Below are 20,616 nucleotides of genomic sequence, written 5' to 3' on the forward strand. Positions count from 1 at the left end.
CTCAGCTCAAAATCATCTTCTCACACCTAGGAGGAGAACTATGGCAGCTTATTGTGTTTAATCAGTGTTGCTGCCTTTTAGAGGGAAATGGTTGTTTAAACCCTGATTCTTGACTTTTCCTCTTTTTTTTTTTTTTTTTTTTTTTTTTTTGTAAAACAGAGAAGTGGGAAAACACAATATAAGGAAATATTTGGCTGAGCTACATCTTAATTAAATGAAATTGAGTGGTTGGGGTTAAAATACACATAGCAAGTGTTACTGGTATTTCTTCTGGTTTTGTAGCAACTGTTGCAAGACTGTACAAATTGTTCACATTCTTTTGAAAATATACTGATTTCCAAAGGCAATAAATTGGTGATTGTTTAGCCAAATCCATCCCCAGGTATCATGAGATACCCTTGAGGTTACAGAGTGGGTGGACTCGGCTGAAGAGCTGTAACTAATTAAAAATAAGGGGTAAATTAATCCTTCCTTGTTGCTGCTTTGCATAGCTATCTAAAAATGTAAACATTAGGATCATGACCAGACCTGGTGGAAAAAAAAAATCACAATAGTTTAGGAACTTAACTTTTGCTCTAACAGTGAAATCACCTTGGCAAGGAATCCTCTCTTTTTTAAAAGATGCATCAACTGAACAGGTTGAGCTGAGCTTTTTTGGGGCAGATTCATCTTAGGTACCTCTGGACCACACACAGAAGGAGTGAGAACCTGAGTGGTACCACCAGCACCATCAAACCCACCTGCACTGACCCCAGGACCACCATGGTCCTGCCCCAAGGGGTCCAAAGGCAAAAGCCACCTGCCCAGGTCCACCTTGACAGCTTGGAGGGAAGAAAGTCACCGTTGTCTCCCATGAAGGCAACAGAAAGTCACCTGGAGCAAGGGAAGGTGCCACTCTCTGGATGTTTGAGGAGAATTTGTCTTGCAGAGCATCTTGCACCAGCTGCAGGTGCAAGTTCTGGGATGTGTCAGCAATTGGGAGCAAACAGAGGTGGGTGAGGAGGGAAAGGAGGAGCAGAGCAGGAAGGTGAGTGTGGAAAGGGAGAGCAGAGGTCACTGGTGACCAGTGGGATGCACCAAACCCAGAAGCACATGGAAACCACCTGCACACCTTCACCTGTCCACAGCCCCCACTACAGAAACAACAATGTCCTTTGGTTGCTACTGGCCAGTTTCAGGTTCTTGTGTGGTTTTCCCTGAGAAGTTCCTTCAGCAGATGTCAGTGTATGAATGTGGGATTGTCTCTGGCTTGATCATAGAGCCTGTAACTGGGAAAATAGAAGAAAAGCCTGGGACTTTTCCACCATTTCCCACAAAAGTTTTCTTACTCCCTCCTGTGTATTTTCTAGTCCACTCAGGTCAGGTGGAGGTGGCACAGGGAGGGGGACAGTCACATCAATTGGGCCACTCACCAGATTCCAACACACCAGTCTTAGACAAGGTTTTATCTTCTATATACTGAAAAAATTCCACTGCCACAAAACTCCCATGGACAAAACTCCAGGATCTTCCACAATGGAGTTGGCAATGGAGTATCCCAGGCCAGTCTCAGATTTCACATGAAACACCTTCGTTTCTTCCAAGTGGCTTTCTTGTCATCCCTTCATCGACGAGGCGCTCTCTTTGCTCATGAGCCGGCTCCGGATGGCCATGCTGCTGTGCCTGGAAATCTGCTCCTGGAACTCGGAAGTCATGAAGAAATAGATGATGGGATCCAAGCAGCAGTCGAAGCTGGCGAGGCTCAGGCAGAAGGGCTGGGTGTAGAGTGTGATGGTGCTCAGCAAGCAGTTGGTGATGACATTCTCCTTCACCAACATGTAGAAGAAGAAGTTGATGTGGTAGGGTGCAAAACACACACAGAACACAATGGCACACATGGAAACCATCCTGAGGGCCTTCCTCCTCTCCCCGCTGTTTTCCTCTGGGATATGGAAGCCCCGGATGGAGTCTCTTGTTTTCCACGTGCAAAATAAGATGATGACGAGCGGGCCCACAAAGCCCAGGAGCTCGGCAGTGCCGGTCATCAGCACCGTGCCCACCTTGCTGTCGATCGGCTTCACCTGCAGGTCGGCAAAGCAGCTGGTGGTGTTGGCACCCAGCCCGTGGCTCCTCATGATGGGGAAGGGCACGCAGAGGGCCCCCACCACGAGCCAGACCAGGGCGCTGATGGCCACGTCGTAGCGGCGCTTCCAGCCCTTGGCGCGGAAGGGGTGGTACAAGAAGAAGTACCGCTGGATGCTGATGCAGGTGAGGAAGCAGATGCTGGCGTACATGTTGAGGTACTTCAGGTAGAAGCAGAGCAAGCACAGGACATCCCCAAAGGGCCAGGTGTGGTTGATGTAGTAGTAGATGCGCAGGGGCAGTGAGAGGACGTGGGCCAGGTCGGCCACGGCCAGGTTGATCATGAAGATGACGGCTTTGCTCTTCCTGCTGAGGAAGCGGCACAGGACCCACAGGGCAGCGCTGTTGGCCAGGAGCCCCGGGATGAAGATGAGGGTGTAGGTGGTGGCGTAGAGGCTGCTCTTGAAGTTGATGTCCTGATGGGAGCAGCTCTGGTTGCTCTGGCTCATGACTGGGTTGCTGGAAGAGGCTGTGGTAGTGTGGGGTGGGTGGGTCATTCCTGCGGAGACAAAAACGGGATGTGAAGGCAAAGGCTCTGCAAGAGCTGTCAGTGCTCACATCTGCATCTCCCATTTGGCTGTTGTTGTCTGCATGAAACATCCTGCAATCGTGTTCAGAGCTGCCCTGTCAGAGGTCCCACTGTTCCCTCAGGCGTGGGAGACCATTCCTGGTGTATCAGTCCCAGGGGCACAAGTGAAGCTGTGCCACACTGATCACGGGGCAGCAGGAGAAGCTGCCCATCCTTCGGCCATCTCCTCAAGATCTCCTGTGGTTTGGTCTCTGGGAGCAAGGCAGGAATACATAGATGAAAGTGGGCATATCCCAGCCTCCATCATGGTCACAGCCCGGCGCTCGGAGTGTGGGTGCCAAGCACTGAAGAATGGAATGATTTGGTTTGAAAGGACCTTAAAACCCATCCAGTGCCAGCCCCTGCCATGGGCAGAGACACCTTCCACTGTCCCAGGCTGCTCCAAGCCCCATCCAACCTGGCTTTGGACACTTTCAGGGATATGTTGGGCTGTGTTGGACATTATGTGGGGTACAGGCCTCTGAGCCCCTCATGGACCCACTTTGTCTGGCATTACGGGCACAGACCACATGCAAAAGGGTAGCAGGGAGTGGACTTGGAAAATGTGACTGTTGTGAACACAACCAGTGCTCCTGAAGTGCTCTGTTAATGCATTTAAGCTGATGGAACACACAGAGACCTGGTCACGCCACCAACTTCTATTCTCATCACCATGGCAGCCTCAGTCTGACTCTTTTTTCCATCAGATAATTTTACTTTTTAGCTGCTGCCAATTTCTGCCTCTCAGCCATCAGCAAAATGCCACGTGTTGAACTGTTGGGCCACTTTTGCCAGCTTCTGTAACCGGGATCAGTAAGTTTGGTCACTCGTCCTCAGCAAGGCAACACAGGCAGGACTTGGGGTTTATTGGGGGTTTCCTCACAGGGTTATAATTCTCATTACAGTGATTCCCTCTCATGTTGAATACAATGGTTAAAGCTGAAGATCAGCTTCATGTGGCACTGCAGACACTGATTCACTCCTCTGACTCATTTCCTGCAACGGGCATTTGCCAGAAAAACTGTCTCTGTAGGTAGAAATTAGTAACTCTTACTCTGTTACTGAAGTTTTTTCCTTCGTGTTACCAAAAGACTTGAGTTTAGAGCTCTCAGTGCCACAGAGCATAAATTGCTGGGTTTTCAGCCTCTGAATCATTGTGGTGCTTACATCTGACAGCTCATCCAGACTCTGTCCAGGCTGCCATGGCAGGCTTGGGATTCAGTCCCCAAAATGCCCAGACATGGCGAGGTCCCACATGGGACACGGCCAACGAGCAGAGCCTTGTAACCCCAAAGAGATTCTTGCTTTTCTTTCTCAGCTTCTCTCTCACATTCCCACAGCCTTCAAAAGGAAAATCTGTGTTTATCTCCTGCAGCAGACTCATCTTCAGCAGCTCCAGCTGCTCCAAGCACCAGGGAAGCTCTGCCTTGGGGAAGGTCTCTGGCTCGTGCCCTTCCTTCCCCAAGATGTTGGATCCCAGGCCCTCAGAGCTGCTTTTATCCCTCCAGATCCTTCCCAATCCCCTCCCCACACTCAGCTCTGGGACAGGATGTGCTGCTCCGTGTTCCCCATCACAGGACACCACAGCCCTGCTCCTGCCACGAGGCCAAAACAGGTCCATGAGGAAGGGAAGAGGCTCCAAGTGTGACAGAAATGTAGAAAATTCATCTGGCTCGTGGATTTATCTCCCCTGAGAAGCACAATGGAGGCCTCCTGCTCCTCCTGCTCTCCACCTGGGAGTCAGGACAGGGAGTGAAGAGGGACTGGAGCTGAGCATGGGGTTGTTCCTCCCCTCAGAGTGGGGGATGTGGGCTAAATCCCATTTCCTGGGACAGCTGTGAATTTCTGCTGCTTGGGAGGTTTCATCCCTTTCCAGCTGTTGTCTAGCTGGCCATGGCTTTATCTCTGGTAAAAGCACACCCTCTGCACCTTCTGTCCCTTCAGGTCTCCTCTCCCCTTGCCAATAAACCCTTTTCCAAGTCCTCACATGCCTGGTTTCCTTGGATATCAAAGTTGGAAGGTCTGGCCTGACAGACACAGCTGGAGGGAGACCATTAAAACCACACAGGATTAGGTACAACTGCAAAATGTTATATTTTAAAGACACTTTTATAATTAATTATGGAATTAAATGCTGGCCAGTGTGTGCTTGCTCTTCAGCCCCACGAGTTACAGCAGCCAAGGTATTTAAATACAGCTAGGCCTTGTTTAGTCCCTTCCAACCCAGAATATTCTGTGATTCTGTGACTTAGCTCTCATGTGACACTAAGGACAATGGGGTGATGGGGTGAAGGTCTGCTGACTCAAACTGGGCTCAGACCAGAGGCTTTAGGGCAAACTGCTGTGTCCAGCATGTGTGCCTGGACCACGAGGGTGATGCTGAGGGCACACACTCCATCCCAGAGCTCAGCTTGGCTTCCTGGTGGGACAAACCCTGCCCAGGCAGGAGCCCGAGGCCTTGGGGGAGCCCAGAGCATGGAGAGCTTCCCCTTCATCCATCACCTTCATCTGCTAATTGTCCACAAGGTGTCAGAATTCATCCAAATTCCATTTCTTGGCTCTCTCTACTCTGGTTTTTCTCACCCCAAGTGTTGTCTGAGTGACAGCAGTGGGAGCTCTCATGAGTCCACCTTGCCATCATTTAGGAGGATCCCAAACTGAAAACATCCAGTGCTGCTGAATAACTGATATGAGGGGAAAAAATTGTTCCCAGGAGTGGGCCTGGTTGCTGGTATCTTTTCTGATGCTCTATAAAGGTCTTTTCCAACTTAAATGATTCTATGGTTCAATTTTCAGGTAGAAGAATCCTGAAAAGCCACACTTTGGTGGAGATCATGGAGCTGTGGTGAACCTTGGAGCCAGGAGGTTATAAAACCCATCCTGCAGGTGATGTCCCAGCCCCACCATCCCAGGAGATCTAATTTTCAGAGGAGGTGGATGCCCTGGAGTCAGAAAATCCCTTTCTGCATCAGGGAGCTCAGGGTCTGAGCAGGGTGTCCTGGCTGGCAGTGCACACAATTAATACATTACCACAATTAATATGCACGAGGTGGTGTCTGCTGGCTCATCAGCAGGGCCTTTCTGAGGATTAAGAATTTCATTACAAAACCATAAAAACATAACAAGATTAAGCCTTCTTTTTAATCAAAATGCACCCAGACACGCACAGTGCACTACAAAATTTCTGCATTTCTGCCTTTCCCCTCATTTTGGCTCAGACTGAGACTTAATCCCACACCAACCCCTTCTCTTCCTACTTGTGCACAAAAGCAGATGCTTGAGATACCGTTGAGGGTCCTAAAATTACTTGTCCAAAGTCCTTCACTGCATGGTGGGTGTGCAACAGGGGCTGAAGAAAATTGAAATCACCAGTAGATTTCAGCAGTGCTCATTGACATCTTACAGAGAGAGGTGGCTCCCACTGCAACATTGCTTTCAGAATATGAATTAAAAAAAAAAACAAACAGTGTCAAATAAACACACTGAGATCCAACCACTATTTTTTATATATTTTGTGAGATTCTGCATCCCTGATGCTGTTGCAATAAGGATGTAAGAAGAGAGCATGTTACTACTGGAAACTAAGCATAGCATTCCTAGGCAAAATGTGTTCATCTGGATAGGCTGAGAAGCTCAGGGATGTCATTCCAGAGCCCTGGATCTGTCTGAGGTGCCCATCAGAGCCAGGTTAATTGATTTGATTGGGTACAAACATCTCCACGCTCTGCCCTCAGTGCGTGGCTGTGACACCAGAGTGAAACGTCTGCGCTCCGAGTGGAACATTTTACAGTTAAAGGGGCTTTTTTTGGTTTTCTTTCACAGAAAAAAGAGCAGGTCTGGGCTGTCTGCTGTATTTTCGTTTTGCAGCACTGGTGGAGCTCCTTCCTGCAGCTGCAGCAGAGACAACAGCCCCCTCAGGGTGCTGGCTCCAGGCTGTCCCACGGATGCACTTCCCTCATGGGTGGAATTCCCATGGCTGATGATGCTGGCACTGGGGCCAAAGTCCCTGAACTTTTACTTGACACCAAAAATATACCCTTGAAAAGAACCCCACTGTCCCTGCAGAGCTCCTGCTCCAGCCTGCTGAGGAACCCCCTCCTGCAGATCCCAACATCCTGGTTCACCTTCTCTGAGATTCCCTCTTGATCCACGTGCAGAAATCTTGGATTCAGGGGCCACCCACTCTAAATCCTGTCTGTGACCATCCCATGGGCTGTTTGCTGGGCTCCCAGCAGAGCTGAGCTGCTGGTGCAAGTGAAAGCAAAGCCAGCAGAAAAGCACCTTTTACAAAGTACAGCTGGAAACCTGCAGACCATGAAGTCAAGTTCAAAGCCTTCAGCCCATGAAGTCAAGTTCAAAGCCTTCAGCCCATGAAGTTAAATTTAAAATCTTTAGCCCATGAAATCAAGTTTTAAACCAGAGCACTGACTACAGCATGAATTAGGAATTAAAACCACCTCAGAATTCTCATTAGCAAATGCAAGTCCAAGCAATCCTGCTATTTTTGTCATCTTGTGTCCCCTCACTATTATCAGTTTCCTCCTGTTGCTGCTCACTCACAGAGCCTTAGATGGCACAAAGATGGGCAGCACATGGATTTTATTTTACGGCAGTATAAATTCCGGTTGGAAAAAACAGATTTGTGTTTTACCCTTACTGTCAAGTATGACTCTAAAATAAACTATGTTCCCAGAGGAATCAGGGAAGAGACAGAAATGATCCCTATGAACGACGCTGCAGAACAGTTGGACACCACTAAACCCACGCCTGACATTTGTTTTTTGCAGGCGCAGCAGCCGCTGTTTGAACTCCTCCATGTGTTCACCCAGAGCATTGGCACACGAGGAGAGCAGCAGCTGCAGCTGCTGCTGCAGGGCTCCAAGGGGCACAAAACTCCTCCTGGCAAGAGCCACCCCCTAAGGAAAAGCCCGAGGGAAGAAAGGGAGGTTTCTGCAGGAAGCAGCACGAGAGCGGTTCTAGATCCCAAGGAGAGGGTTTCAAGCAGCCTTACCTTGGCGGGCAGAGCTGTGCTCAGCGCAGCCGAGTGCTCAGGAGGAAGTGGAATGTCCCCTGCACCACTGTTTACACCAGCGAGGGGACCTGGGTGACATCAGGAGGTGCCACAAAAGGTGCTGCTTTTGCTGGTGCTTGGCTGTGGCTCCAACCCTGCTCCCAGCCCTGCAGCTCAGTCCTGGTCAGGTGTCCCCACAAAGACCCCAAAATGGGGTTACGTGCCTTTGTCCCAGGTGTTTTCTGTCCTGTGGCTCTGCTGGGCTGGCTGGGCACCCACTGGGAAGATTCCAAGTGGAGCTGGGTGCAGAGCACCCCTTCCTCCCCTCCAATTCTTCCTCCCCTCCAATTCTTCCTCCTCTCCAACTCTTCCTCCCCTCCAATTCTTCCTCCCCTCCAATTCTTCCTCCTCTCCAACTCTTCCTCCCCTCCAATTCTTCCTCCCCTCCAATTCTTCCTCCTCTCCAACTCTTCCTCCCCTCCAATTCTTCCTCCCCTCCAATTCTTCCTCCTCTCCAATTCTTCCTTCTCTCTAAGCCCAGCTCTGAGCAGACCATGGAAACGCTTCTGAGCTTTCTGCCCGCTCCTGCCTGCCAGCTCAGCCCTGCTGTCCCCTCCTGCTCCTCAGGACCTGATGGGTGCTCTGCTCCAGCTCAGTCCTCCTGCAGATGAGGTCTGACTTCCCAATGGCTTTTTTTAGCACAGTGTGAGCTTTGCCTGACATTTCTCCTGAACTAAATAAGTCCCCAGCTCGGTTTACACTCGCTGGATCTCCCTGCCAAGGGTGGCACTTCTGACATTGCTTCAAGGAACGGGCACAGATCCAACCTCACCTTATCCCAGGGGATGAATACACAGCTGGAGCTACAGCTTTACCCCCTTGGAGGATCTCACCGTTTGGATTTTCAGAAAGCCACCAGGAATCTGCCCTGTTTCGCCTCTCTGGGATCTGCCTCTCAGCACTCAACTGTCACCAGTTGAAATCTGTCTGCTCTGCTGTGGTCTGAGTGTGTGAAATCAAACATCACAGCAGCTCCTACCTGCCATGGGGACAATGCAAGAGTTGACGTCTGACAGCTCAGAAACCTCAGAAACCCAGAACCGATGGCTCATTCAGGTAATTCCACACGAGCACCCCCTAAAGTGCAGTGCTGCTCTTTCCAGACGGTCTCGTTTCCATCACTTGTCAAAGGAGGTTGGTAGAAGCTGGGAGCTTGCCAGGTGTTTATTTTAAAATTATTTATATGGACCTTGTGAAAAGCAATAGTGCGGTTTTGGCCGGTGCTGCAGTGTTTATCAGCACATCCTGTTTAGCTGATTTTTTTTTTTTCCTCAGCAATGGAAACATATTTGTTGGAATTTACCCAATCACAAACTTGGCTTTCACATAAAATCACCGCACTCTGCAGCCTGGCAAGCTGAGAATTTGGGAACAGCAATTCCCTGACTGACCACACCAGCATCTGTGGAAAACAAACATTCAGAGAATCACAGAATCGTGGCATGGTTTGGAAGGGAAAGGAGTTCAAAGCTTATCTTGTTCTGCCCCCTGCCATGGACAGGGACAACTTCCACTGTCCCAGGTTGCTCCAAGCCCTGTCCAGCCTGGCCTTGGACACTTTCAGGGATCCAGGGGCAGCCACAGCTTCCCTGGGCACCTGTGCCAGGGCACCACCACCCTCATTATCAGCTCTTCTGCAGATGCTCTTCTCTGCATGAATCTCCATCTAGGAAAGGCTTGACTGATCTGAGCAAAAGCCACAGTCCTTGTGAGAAAAGGAGAGGGAAAAGATGCAGCTGCTGTTCCTGCCTTTCCCCATGGCCATAAATTGCTCTGGTTTGGGGCAGGTTGTTACATGAGACCTTTAGAACCACGTAGGAAATTTAAAAATGCAAGTCATTGCACCTGCAGAAGATACCGCTGAATTTCTTCTTCCTTAAATAAGTACAGTTGCAGAGGATCTGAACCCTGTTTACTGGGGTGGTTTATCAGTTATCCTGCAGACAAGGGCTCAGGAAGTGGTTTTTTCTGCTGATAAACCAGAACTGCCTGGAGATTTTGCAGACAGTTATGCTGGGCCCGATGGAATTTCCCTACAGAGCTCTTTGCCCTCATTCTGAAGGTAAAACTTTGGTTTGTGCAGCATAAAGACTCTTCCTCCTCTTGGTTATGGCTTCCAAGAAATATTCATTACCATAATTACCTGGATTAGAGGGAGTTTGGATCCTGCAAGGCCACCTGGACTTCAGTGCCATCATTATGTGACAGATAATTGAGCAATCACATGGTTTTAACCCAAAAAAATAGCTCCAGCTTTGACTGCTGTTAAGGAGTTGGGTTTGTTGTGCAATGATCCCAAATAGAAAGAAGTTTCCATGCTTCTGTTTCCTTTCCAGTTTTTTCCCCAAATCCAAAATTAAGTGGCTGCTTTGTGGCTTTTTTGTGGTTTAGTCCATAGAACTGTAACTGGCTTTTTAGAGGTTTTCCACATCTATAAGGGGAGAAATCAAATAAGGAAAAAACCCTCCCATAAAACAAATTACAGCCTTTCAATGGGAACCAGAGGAAAACCATCTGCATTTCTAAGCTATTATTGAGATAGGTATGTAATTTATGAAAATGTATTATTTAGTATATAGAAAGCATTAATATAGTACATTGTATAGTATTGTTAATATAGCAATACTCATAATAGTGTATAATTATAACTTTTTTTTCTAAAATTACAGAAACCCAGGATATTGGATGGGAGGTGACCTTAAAATCCATTCAGCTCCACCCCCTTCTATAGGCAGGGTCACCTTCCACTATCCCAGGTTGTTCCAAGTCCCATCCAACCTGGCCTTGGACCTTCCAAGGGTGGGGCAGCCAATAAATAATAATGATATTGGATGGAGCAGCCAATAAATAACATCAAGATTTAGATTTCATGTCAAATTTCTTTTGCTGCCAAGTCAAGTGTTTGGGGTGTAGAAAAGCAGACATTCAACAAACGATCACATCAAGAAATTTATCTAAGTTTGGACTGTAGTTATACTCTGACAAGGAGAAAATAAATAATTGTATCCTGATTCAGTGATTCTTCCTATGGAGAATTTAAAGGACTATTTAAAGGAGAGTGAAATGTATATGTGGAGGTTAAATTACATAACGGTGTTGTTTACTCTAATATATCAGATAAGAGAAAGAGGAACAGAGAATGACAAGCATTTAAAAATTCTTCCCTTTTATTTCTGGTTTTGGGCCTCAAGCTGATAAAAATTTTTTTTCCTGCAACAGAAAGGAGCAGGAGGCACATGGAAAAAGTCAGAACAGGGTGTTCTGTGAGAAATAACTTCTAATTACCTACATTTTCTGGCCACTGAAATATCATTGCTCATTAGTGCCTCTCTCTGCTGTTACAGAGCTTCAATTGCACCACGTCGTTAACGATTTCCTCTGCCCCCAGTACAGACACACACGTTCCTCCTGTCCAAAAGAGAGGCTGATTCTGTTCCAAAGAAATCGATTTTTAATTCAAACCAGCAGCTTTTCCTAACAGAGCTGCCTGGTAGCTGTGGCTCAGCCCATCCCTGTGTCCCACGACAGACGTTCCCTCCCGTGGGCGCTTGGAACTGGGGATGGGTAACGAGCTGAAAACACACACCAGGGCTCTCTGCAGGAACACAAATATTTCCCCCTGACAACAGAAAGAGAAAGGAGATCTTGAAATGCTGGTGCCCAAACCCTTGGAAGCTCGCCCTGGATTTTATTCAGAGCAGCTTGAAGCCCTGGAGCTGGAGGAGTCTGAGCAGCTTTTCCAGTGGGAGATCCAGGGTTTACCAGTGCTGGCTGCAAGGATTTGCCCATCATAACCATTGCTCTTTGTCAGAGTCATTTACTTCCTAATTGCTGGGGTTTTAGCAGAAACTAAAAAGGAGAAAATGTATCTTCCCCTCTAAACAAGCAGAGCCTCTGAGAAGTATTTTCCATGCAGCTGATGCTAAAAATAATCATTGGTTCTCTTTGCTGAAAACTTCTCCTTCATCCCCTGCAGCTCAGAATCCCTTGACAGACAGATTGCAGCAGCCTTTTTGGAGGGGATAAATGAAAATTTTGAGGGAGAGGGACCTTGGGAGGAAAATGAAGTCTTTGTTTTACCTGTGGTGGTTTTGATTTCTTTGCCCAGTTTAATTTCTTTACAAAAGTTCTGTTCCCAAGGGGGTCTTTGTAGTGGTGAGTTCCCCTGGAGGAGCTGCCACAAGCTGGCACATGAAATTCCTTTTCCTTACGTGCACAGGGAATTGAGTGCATTGTTTGTGTTCATTCTGGAGATTTATGCTAAAGCCTTTGCTCTCATTTTCCTGGGGGAGAATCACCAGCACAATCTGGTGAGATCCAAGGTTATAATTTGTTAATTTACAGCTTCCAGCAAAAAGAGCTACTGGTGTTGGAACATCAGCCTCAGGGAACCAACTCAGCCTGGAAGTATCTCCTGGAACTCTGTCACCTCTCACCCACAGGTGATGCACCCTCAGTAGGGGCAGGACAAGTCATGGTGTGAGCTTGGACACATCCCAAACCATCCTGGGATTCCATAATCCCAAAGCCAATGTCCCACGTATTGTCTGTGACACTGGTGCAGCCTCCCCATGAAGGCTGCAAGGAGAAGGATGAGAATTTTCATGAGAACTGGAAGACAAACCCAAATGAACTCCATGGGGAATTCCCAAGACCGGAAAAACCCCTCCCGACAAATATGATCAACCCCGGTCATGTTCTTCATCACATTTTCTTCATGAGGCTCTGCTTCCCCTTTCACTTCATCTGGAAACAGCACCAAAGACTCCAGCAAAGAGAGAACTTGATTGCATTTAAAGATTAGGAGATTTTTAGATGAGCTATTGGGAGGAAATCCTTCCCTGTGAGGGTGGGGAGGCCCAGGGTGCCCAGAGCAGCTGTGGCTGCCCCATCCCTGGAGGTGTCCAAGGCCAGGTTGGACTCATTCTTGTCACAGGACTGTTTGGGTTGGAGGAGACCTTCAATCTCATCTCATTCCACTCCCCTGCCATGAGCAGGGACACCTTCCAGGTGTCCACCCAGACTAGGTTGCTCAAATCCCTGCCCAGCCTGGATTTGGAAGCAGTCAGGTGCCATGCAGGAGATTTGTGGAGTGTGTTACAAGCATGAACACAGGCTTAGGCCTGGGCCTAAGATATAAATCTGGTCAGAAAGAAAAATTAATTCTACATCATCAACAACTGACAGCAAGAAATCAACGGCAGCAGTTGTGCCTCAGGTCTGCTCTGGGTGCTCCTGGCTGGGGAAGGACTCCAAGGAAAATGATTCCTAGGAGAAAACAGCCTGATGAGACATTTTATCATTTCAATCAGATTAGAAACACTGGCAGCACGTACAAATCACAACAGCTACAGCCCAGATTTCACTGGCTGATTGGAATAATGAAAAGCCACGAGATGGTTTTGCTCTGTCATTGCTTCCCAGAATTCTAAACGAGCAGGACAAAGTCCTGGGAGCTGGTTTAATTTCCCTGCCCAACAGCAGAGGTGCAGTGATGTGTGCAGATGCTGATGGAACAGCTCGATTTTAGCTCTTCCTGAGAAACATTAGCTCAGCACCATCTGCTTGGGGCTTTTTGGCTTATAAAGTTTTTTTTTAGCTCCTAGTCCTGCTCCAAATGCCTGATTCTGCTGAAGCTGAATCCCACCAGTCACAAACTCCAACTTTTTGCCCTCCAGAGCTACAACTGAAGATCTCCAGTTCAGCAAGTTCTCAGCAACAGCAAAGGAGAGCTGGGAAGGAGCTGTGCCATCCCACAAGGTGGATATGTCTCCTGGAGCTGGTGGGAGGAGCAGAGCAGGAGCCAGCAGCTCCTGGAGCCTTCTTCCCATTTTGGAGAGCACTCACATCCCATGAGGATGCAAATCCAGCTGAGTCTTGGAAAGGATGAGTAAGTCTTTACTCTTACAAGAGTTCCTCTGGATAGAGGAGTCAAGATTTCCTTGGCAGCCAGAATTCATTGGCCCTGTTGGATTTTGCTTCTTGTTTTGACGGTTTCTCCAGTAGCTCTGTGTTTACGTTCACTCCTTGTTTCTATTTTCTCTTTCAAATCTGTCTTTCACTCCTTGGTTTCCTCTGACACCTGGGGAGGAAATGCAGCACAATCATGTCTAAGTTGTGTTTGCAGAAAGAACCCTTCAGATTCTGGGGTAAAACAACAGTTAAGCTATACTCTATTTTTCCAGTGTTTTTCCTTAATGTTTTGCTTTTAAATTTCATTTTTTAACCATAATGTGGATTGCATCAAACCACCAATTCCTTGGATAGGATTTCCAAACAGGGAAATACTTTGCTAATCAGTTGCTATAAGGGATTTACTCAAAATGGATGTTTCTAACCATGTATTCCTAGATTCAGGAGTTGGGAGAAGGAATATTTGCTGCCTTTGAGTCAGTCTGAATTGATTTTCCCCCATATTCCAGCTGTACCAACTTCCAGTTCCACTCCCCTTGAACCAGTACCACAATATACTCGGGTGAAATCCAAACCTTGACTGGCAAAATCCCTTTTTTATTTTAGGGGCATTTCCTGCAGACATATCCCCAAATAATTTGGAGTTCAGCTGAGATACCTCCTCAAGGCACCAGATCCCAGAGTCCTCCCTCCCTGGAAAAAAACAAACATCCCATCAACTTCCAATGGGTTTTCATTGGATTGGAACTCTCAATTCTTGCTGCTTTTAAATGAGAACCTTTGAGAATCCATTTAGGAGATTCAGAAGAGGCATTTGGGATGGGATAACTCCTTCACTTTTCAGATCTGTTGTGAAAATAGAGCACAGGGGAGGCTCCACACATAGAACATCCCAATGAGAAGTGAGAGAGAAAAAAACATTCAGAATTTGCTTTTTAAATCAACTAATTTTAGACTAAAAGCAAATGTCCTTCTTTCCCTTCCTTCCTGAAATCAGTGGAAAAATCCACAATAGTCCTATGATTCCCCCATAAATCAGGCCATACATAATCCCAGTTAGCACTGGGCTCTGACTGGAAAATCATAATCATCTGTGAATTAGAACTGGACTTTTCCCTTTCTCATTTCAGGCTGAGTTATTGGGGTTTGGGTTTGGTTTTTTTGGGGGGGTTTTTTTGGGTCTGGTTTGCTTGTTTTGCTTGCTGAGTTTACATAAAACTTTGGGGTTAAGTTTTTTTTCCTGTTTTCTCTTCATAAACAGAACCCAGTTGTTTCCCAGATTTGTCAGTAATTCTCAGGTTCCTCTTCCACCTTGATATCAGCCCCATCGCTGCTTTTCCCAGGGCATCTGATCATTTTGTGTCTGGATAAAAAAACCTTTGTAGCCACCACTCGATCAAACACCTCGTCTGCAAGAGCTGCAGCTCATAAATTCATTGTGCAATCATTTTATTGACAGAATTCTTGTACAGGTGGAGGAGAAAAAAAAAAAGGAAACCGCTGGTTTGTGGTTGAGACATCAGTGAAATTGTGTAACAGCGTCAAGATGCAAAGATCAGCTCTGCTAATTCTTTTTTTCTTCCTTTCTTTCTAGCTGGAAGGAGAACTGAAGCCTGGAAGAAGCACTGGGCAGTCGCTGGATCAGGGATTTTGAATTAGCCTCATTAGCATGCATTAATTAGATTTCTGCAGAGGCAGAGACAGCGGGTTTCAAGAAAATGATATCCTGCTTTTTGTCAGCAGCCTCAGATGCTCCGGAGGAAGGGGAGCTGCTCCTTCCCTGGGGACAGCAGCGCCTGGCCAGGAGGGACCTTCCAGAGGCAGCACCAGAGGCTGAGCAGCTGCACCAGCCCAGAAAGCAAGAAGTGCTGGAAATTGCTGCCGTGGGAGAGGTGTAGGAAAGGGATAATCCTGTCCTGAGCAGTCCTGGGCTGGCAGGTGGCAGCAGGGACACGGTGTCACCACAGCCCCAGAGCAGAGACAGACACAGGGTCAGGAGCAAGGGAAGTCAGGTGGAAGGTGCAGGCAAGAAATGCCCATTATTTGCCGGCAAGTTGGTTTTTCTCTCACCCAAGCCACAAGGATCCCAAGTCCTTTGTCCAGCTTCATCCTGAGTGTGTGGGAGTGTCCTTGCTGAGGGAAATGTCACCAGGGAAGACAGCAAAGGATTTCCCACAGAGGTCACCAAAGGCAGCTTCAGGGGAAGGTGCTTTTTTCTAACAGAAGAGTAAACTTGGGCAAAAGGCTGCTGAGACTGGCACAGGGGCCTGCCTGAATTCCCTGGGGTTTCCATTCCTTCAGGAAATACCCACTTTGGAGTGGCAAGCTGGGAATTCTGTCCCTTTATTTAAATTTGGCCGTTCCTCCCCACTGCTCATCCTGATGTGTTTGACTGCAGTGTGACTGCCTTGGCCAGAACCCAGACTAGCCCTGGTGTGTTGGGTAATCCCACGGGATACAAATCCCACATCCCATGGGATTCTATGGGATATAAATCCCTGTGCTGCAGCTGCTGCAGAACCTTTTGAACCTCAGAGTGTTCAGCACCAAGCAGGGGCTGCAGGAGCACACAGAGCAGGAGGTGTGGGGACATTTCTGCAGCTCAAAGCCTTTTCTGGTTTTGTGCAGCTGTGGCCAAACTGTCATCAGCACCCCAGGTCTGCAGGCCACTGAGCTGTGACAGAAGTGTTTGTGCATTAGATGAAGATTCTGATTAATTACCTGAGCACCTTGTGGCCTTTCATGAGCTCAGCCTGCACGGAAAGGGTGAGCTCTGTTTCACAGATAGGATCAAGAAACAGCAAGAGCTAAGAGATTTCTTAATTCTTCTTCGAATTTCTCATGTAGGGCTTGGTCCCTTTTGTCCCCTGTCACTGTTGGTTTGGCTCTGCCTTGGAGCTGCCTGTCCTGATGAGAGCCCTCCCTGAGGCCACGGGCCAGACCACAGCCCCCAGAACACCCTCACGGATTTTAGGGCCTTTTAAACTTCCTAAAGACCACAGCAATCCCAAATCCCTGCCCCTGGAGCAGGAGCAGATTCTCAATCTGTTCTCTGTCCCATCCAGAGAGGGAAGCAGGGATGGATCCTGAGAGCTCTCCCAAATTTCAGTCCCTGGCCCCATCCCCAGGCACATCCTGCCCTGGGCTTGGAGGAGCCCAGATGGGACCTGCTGGAGGGCAGATCCTGGACCAGGACCAGTCCTGAACCCACAGGACACATTCCCAGCCTGGAATCAGCACTCAGGGTGGTGGTGAGGAAAGGAGAGAGGCCTCAACTGTGCAGATGGGACATGGGTTTGTAGGAAAAAGCAAGGAGGATTTTTTAGGGGGCTGCTGGAAGGAAGGAAATTTGTGTGGGAGAGACTCAGTGTCTTCTTGTGGAAAAGTCTGGAAGCTGCAGATCATCCCCAGACCCCAATCCCCCAGCAGGGATAGGCAGCAGCTGTTCCACAGAAACCTTTGGAACCTCAACATCCTTTATGGCCCTGAGCAGCCTCACCTCACAGCTGCTCACAGTTCCAGTTCAGCTCATCCCGGAGCCCTCATTCCCTTCCTTGCTTTGGGCACACTCAGCTCTGACCCTGCCTCCAGCACAGACCTTTCAGCAGGTAATTTCCCTCTGGGATGAACCCTTGGATGCACATTTTAATTTATTTCCAGGCTGGGTTTTAATCCTGGCTCTTGCCGGGAAGTTTTGGGGTCTTGCTGTAGGCTTGTCTCCAATCCTGGCTCTGTCCCCTTTTCTTCTGGAATTCCTGGCTGGAGCCTGGGCTGTGCTTGTCCTGCCTGGGATTGTTGAGGGGCTGAGCTGCTCCTCCAGGAGGGTTTTGGGGAGGGTTTTGGGTGTTCCCTGTGCTGGGGTTATCCCTGGATCCCAGGTTCCTGCTCAGCCCAAGGCTGAACCCAAATCCCTGAGGGTGCCTGCAGAGCTGCTGCCTCCCAAAGAAAGTGCTTGGAGCAAGAAATGGATTCCAAGGCTGGTGTTAGAGGGGGAAATTTTAGGATTTGGAGTGGGTGCAGGGCTTGACAAGGTGTTGGTGCTTCCTATGTGTTCCCAGGGAAAAGAAAAATATCCTAAGATTTCAGCTCATTAATTTCCCTTTCCATGAGCTGCCAAAATCCTTTTAGGCTCTCACCTGGCACATTTTGCATGAAAGTCAAAGCTGGGCCCCTTCTCCTTCAATCCAGGACCTATTCTGGTTTTGTTTTGAGTAGTTTTTTCCTTTCAAGCATGAAACCCCCCATAAAGGGGTGATGTGGCTCTCCCTTCTTCCCTTCCACCCATCCTGGAGTTCATCCCAAATTCAGACAATTGTATTTCCAGGGTAAATAATTTCTCTGACAATGATTTTTAGTTTCTTGGGCTGATTTACTCTTTTAAATTTATTTTTCAGCTCCAAGCTCTGCCTAAATAGACTTTCCTTTGCTGCAAATGTGCCTTCAGAGCAGGAAGGAACTTGACTTTGTGAAGATTTATGGCCCTTTTAACCTCATTATGGGACTATTTGTAACAATCAGCTTCAGTTCCACTTGAGATAGTAAAATTTCTGAAAGCCCTTATTTGCCTCGGGCTGGAAGGTATCAGCTACTGAAAAGCAATGAAATGAAGGAATTTATCCACATAAAATATTGCAAATGTGCTGTTAAAAGCTGGATCCTGTCTTGAGTTTTTAATGCAGGAGTCTAAGGATGTGGAGTTGGGAATGAAATGGAGGTGGAGAAGAAATAGAAGAAAATGTTAATTACTAAAAATGTCAAAACCAACAAAATAATCACAAAAAACCCCTCTACTTGAATTAGTTTTAAATTAACTTTTAATGCTTTCTAGCTGAAATGAAAACAAGATGAAAAGGTGTAGGGAAAGAGAAGTTGTTATTAAGAGGACTTGAGAGGAGAAAAAGATGTTTTATTGAAACAAGGAACCTGATGAAATTTGATACAAAGCACTTTCACCACTTTTGGTCTGACACATTTCCATCCAACCTGAATTTATTTTCACAGCAAATGCAAACTGAGGGGGTTTAAGGAAATATTTCTTTCAGCAAGTGCTTCATTTTCCCTTTCTCCTTCTTCTCTGCAGCTGCTGGTTTATCTTTAATTAAAAATAGATTTAGAGGGTTGCTGATAATGGGATCCTTTCCAACCCAGGAGAGTCCATGACACAATCCATTTCCCAGAATTTATCTGGGACATCCAATGTCATTATCAATGCTTTCAATTTAGAGTTAAATAACTTTCCAAATGGTGTAAAAGTGGTGAGGAGACAGAGTCTTGTTCTGTAAACCTCAAGGGAAAAATAGCTTTGCTTGGGCTGACAGTTTAACAGGTGTTTTTGGTGTCTTGGTTTGGGTTTTTTTGTAATTTTAACCACTTCTTCAAAGCTGTGTCTGCTTTGAAGGTCAGAGTGTCCATGGGAAATGAGATGATTTTCAGGCTGTGTCTGCCAGGGATGCAGATTTATTGTGGAATTATGAAGATAGCAAAAATTCAGCCTTTTCATGCCCATAATCTGTCTTTAATTGTTTGAAAAATCTGTTACAATGACCAAGAGAAGTTGGGTTCCCTTTGAGGGCAAGGACGGTCTGGATAAAGGGATTCACGAGGAGAATCACTAAAACCAGCACCTGTATTTTTAGGGTCTCACAGTAATTCCCAGAATTTCTGCCTCTGGGATTGCGTCTCTGCTGTCTCAGTGCCAAGGGGTGACTCTGAGTTGCAGTTTTGAAGCAATTTGATATCAGTGAGCAATTCCTCCTGGGAGAGGGGGATGGAAAATGGGCCCAGTTGGGGCTTGTTCCACACCTGAGCCTCATCCTCAGGTCAGAACCAGGATGGGGACAGCAGGAGAAGAGGAGTTTGTGTGATGAGTGGTGTAATAATTGGATTTAGGGTAGCTCTGGGTGGTTTTTTGTGCTCTGACCATCTTCCTGTGGATTCTCTCAGGGCCATTTGAGAGGAGGGTTTGCTCCACACCTTGAGGAAGTACAGCAGTGCTTTTGGGGGAAAATTTTCTTTCTGTAGGGATATTTTAGACAAACTGAGCTACCTGGAGCAATAAATCCACAGCAAACATTGGTGCCAGGGAGCAGCTGATGATGCAGGATGAGCTGAAGGGGTTGCACAGCAGAGCTGTTCTCACCCCCACTTTGAGCTGCTTAAAAAGTTCCTTTTCTTGCCTGGAGTGTTTTCCTCTGGGATGGCAGCAGGTGCCTCAGCACCTGTGCCAGGTAATTGTGGGAATAATGGAAAGAAAACCCCTGAAAACAAACTTTGGCAGGCAACAAGTGTTGGGTGTGCCCAGCCTGGAGAAGAGAGGCTCCAGGGAGATCCTGGAGCTCCTTCCAGTGCCTGAAAGAGCTCCAGGAGAGCTGGAGAGGGGCTGGGGACAAACGGTGGAGGGGCAGGACACAGGGAATGGCTCTCAGCTGAAGAAGGGCAGGGTTGGACGGGATATTGGGAAGCAATTCCTGCCTGGGAGGGGCACAGAGAAGCTGTGGCTGCCCCTGGATCCCTGGAAGTGTCCAAGGCTGGGTTGGCTGGGGCTTGGAACACCCTGGGATGGTTTAAGGTCTCCCTGCCCATGACAGTGGCAGTGACAAAGCACTGGAGGAGCTCTGAGGTCCCTTCATCCCAAACCATTCCAGGAATCTCTAATTCTAATCCTTTGCAGTAGCTGGGAGGAGATAAATTATTTAATCCCCTGTGCCTAAATCTCTCCCTTTCCCTTAGAAAAATGCAATCCATCCCTCATTTTCCCCCTTTAATTAATTTGTGCCCTGACATTGCTGAGCTTCCTCCTGGGGCTGTGCCTGCTGGAATCCCAGTGGGATTTGGGCAGGATGGGGTTTCCCCTGTCACATAACTCAGATGTGGCTCTGACTGACACTGCCTGCAGCTCTGGGCACTGCCGTGGCAAAAACCATTCCTGGCACGGGAATAACAA

The 20,616-nt window shown here is 47.6% G+C and overlaps 2 protein-coding genes across 2 annotated transcripts in view; one reads left to right on the forward strand and one right to left on the reverse strand.

The window, feature by feature from the left end:
- Window positions 1-114: 114 nt before the first annotated feature.
- Window positions 115-8,157, reverse strand: P2RY10 (P2Y receptor family member 10). The gene is made up of 2 exons (XM_021537717.4): window positions 7,701-8,157; window positions 115-2,620 (listed from the first exon to the last, which is right to left on the reverse strand). The coding sequence occupies exon 2, from the start codon at window positions 2,616-2,618 to the stop codon at window positions 1,596-1,598; it is 1,023 nt and encodes a 340-aa protein (XP_021393392.1). The 5' UTR covers window positions 2,619-2,620; window positions 7,701-8,157; the 3' UTR covers window positions 115-1,595.
- Window positions 8,158-9,353: 1,196 nt separating this feature from the next.
- CYSLTR1 (cysteinyl leukotriene receptor 1) overlaps window positions 9,354-20,616 on the forward strand; it is a 90,097-nt gene continuing 78,834 nt past the window's right edge. The window contains exons 1-2 of the mRNA XM_085570861.1: window positions 9,354-13,650; window positions 15,268-17,281. The gene's annotated coding sequence lies outside the window, so the exon portion shown is untranslated. The remainder of the gene's footprint in view (window positions 13,651-15,267; window positions 17,282-20,616) is intronic.

The sequence above is a fragment of the Lonchura striata genome, chromosome 4A (assembly GCF_050655825.1).
Source record: "Lonchura striata isolate lonStrDom1 chromosome 4A, ASM5065582v1, whole genome shotgun sequence".
NCBI classification, from domain to species: Eukaryota; Metazoa; Chordata; class Aves; order Passeriformes; family Estrildidae; genus Lonchura; species Lonchura striata.

What these genes read in the sequence shown, in the direction of transcription:
- P2RY10 (XM_021537717.4), bottom strand. Translation starts at nt 2,618, where the DNA reads ATGACCCACCCACCCCACACTACCACAGCCTCTTCCAGCAACCCAGTC.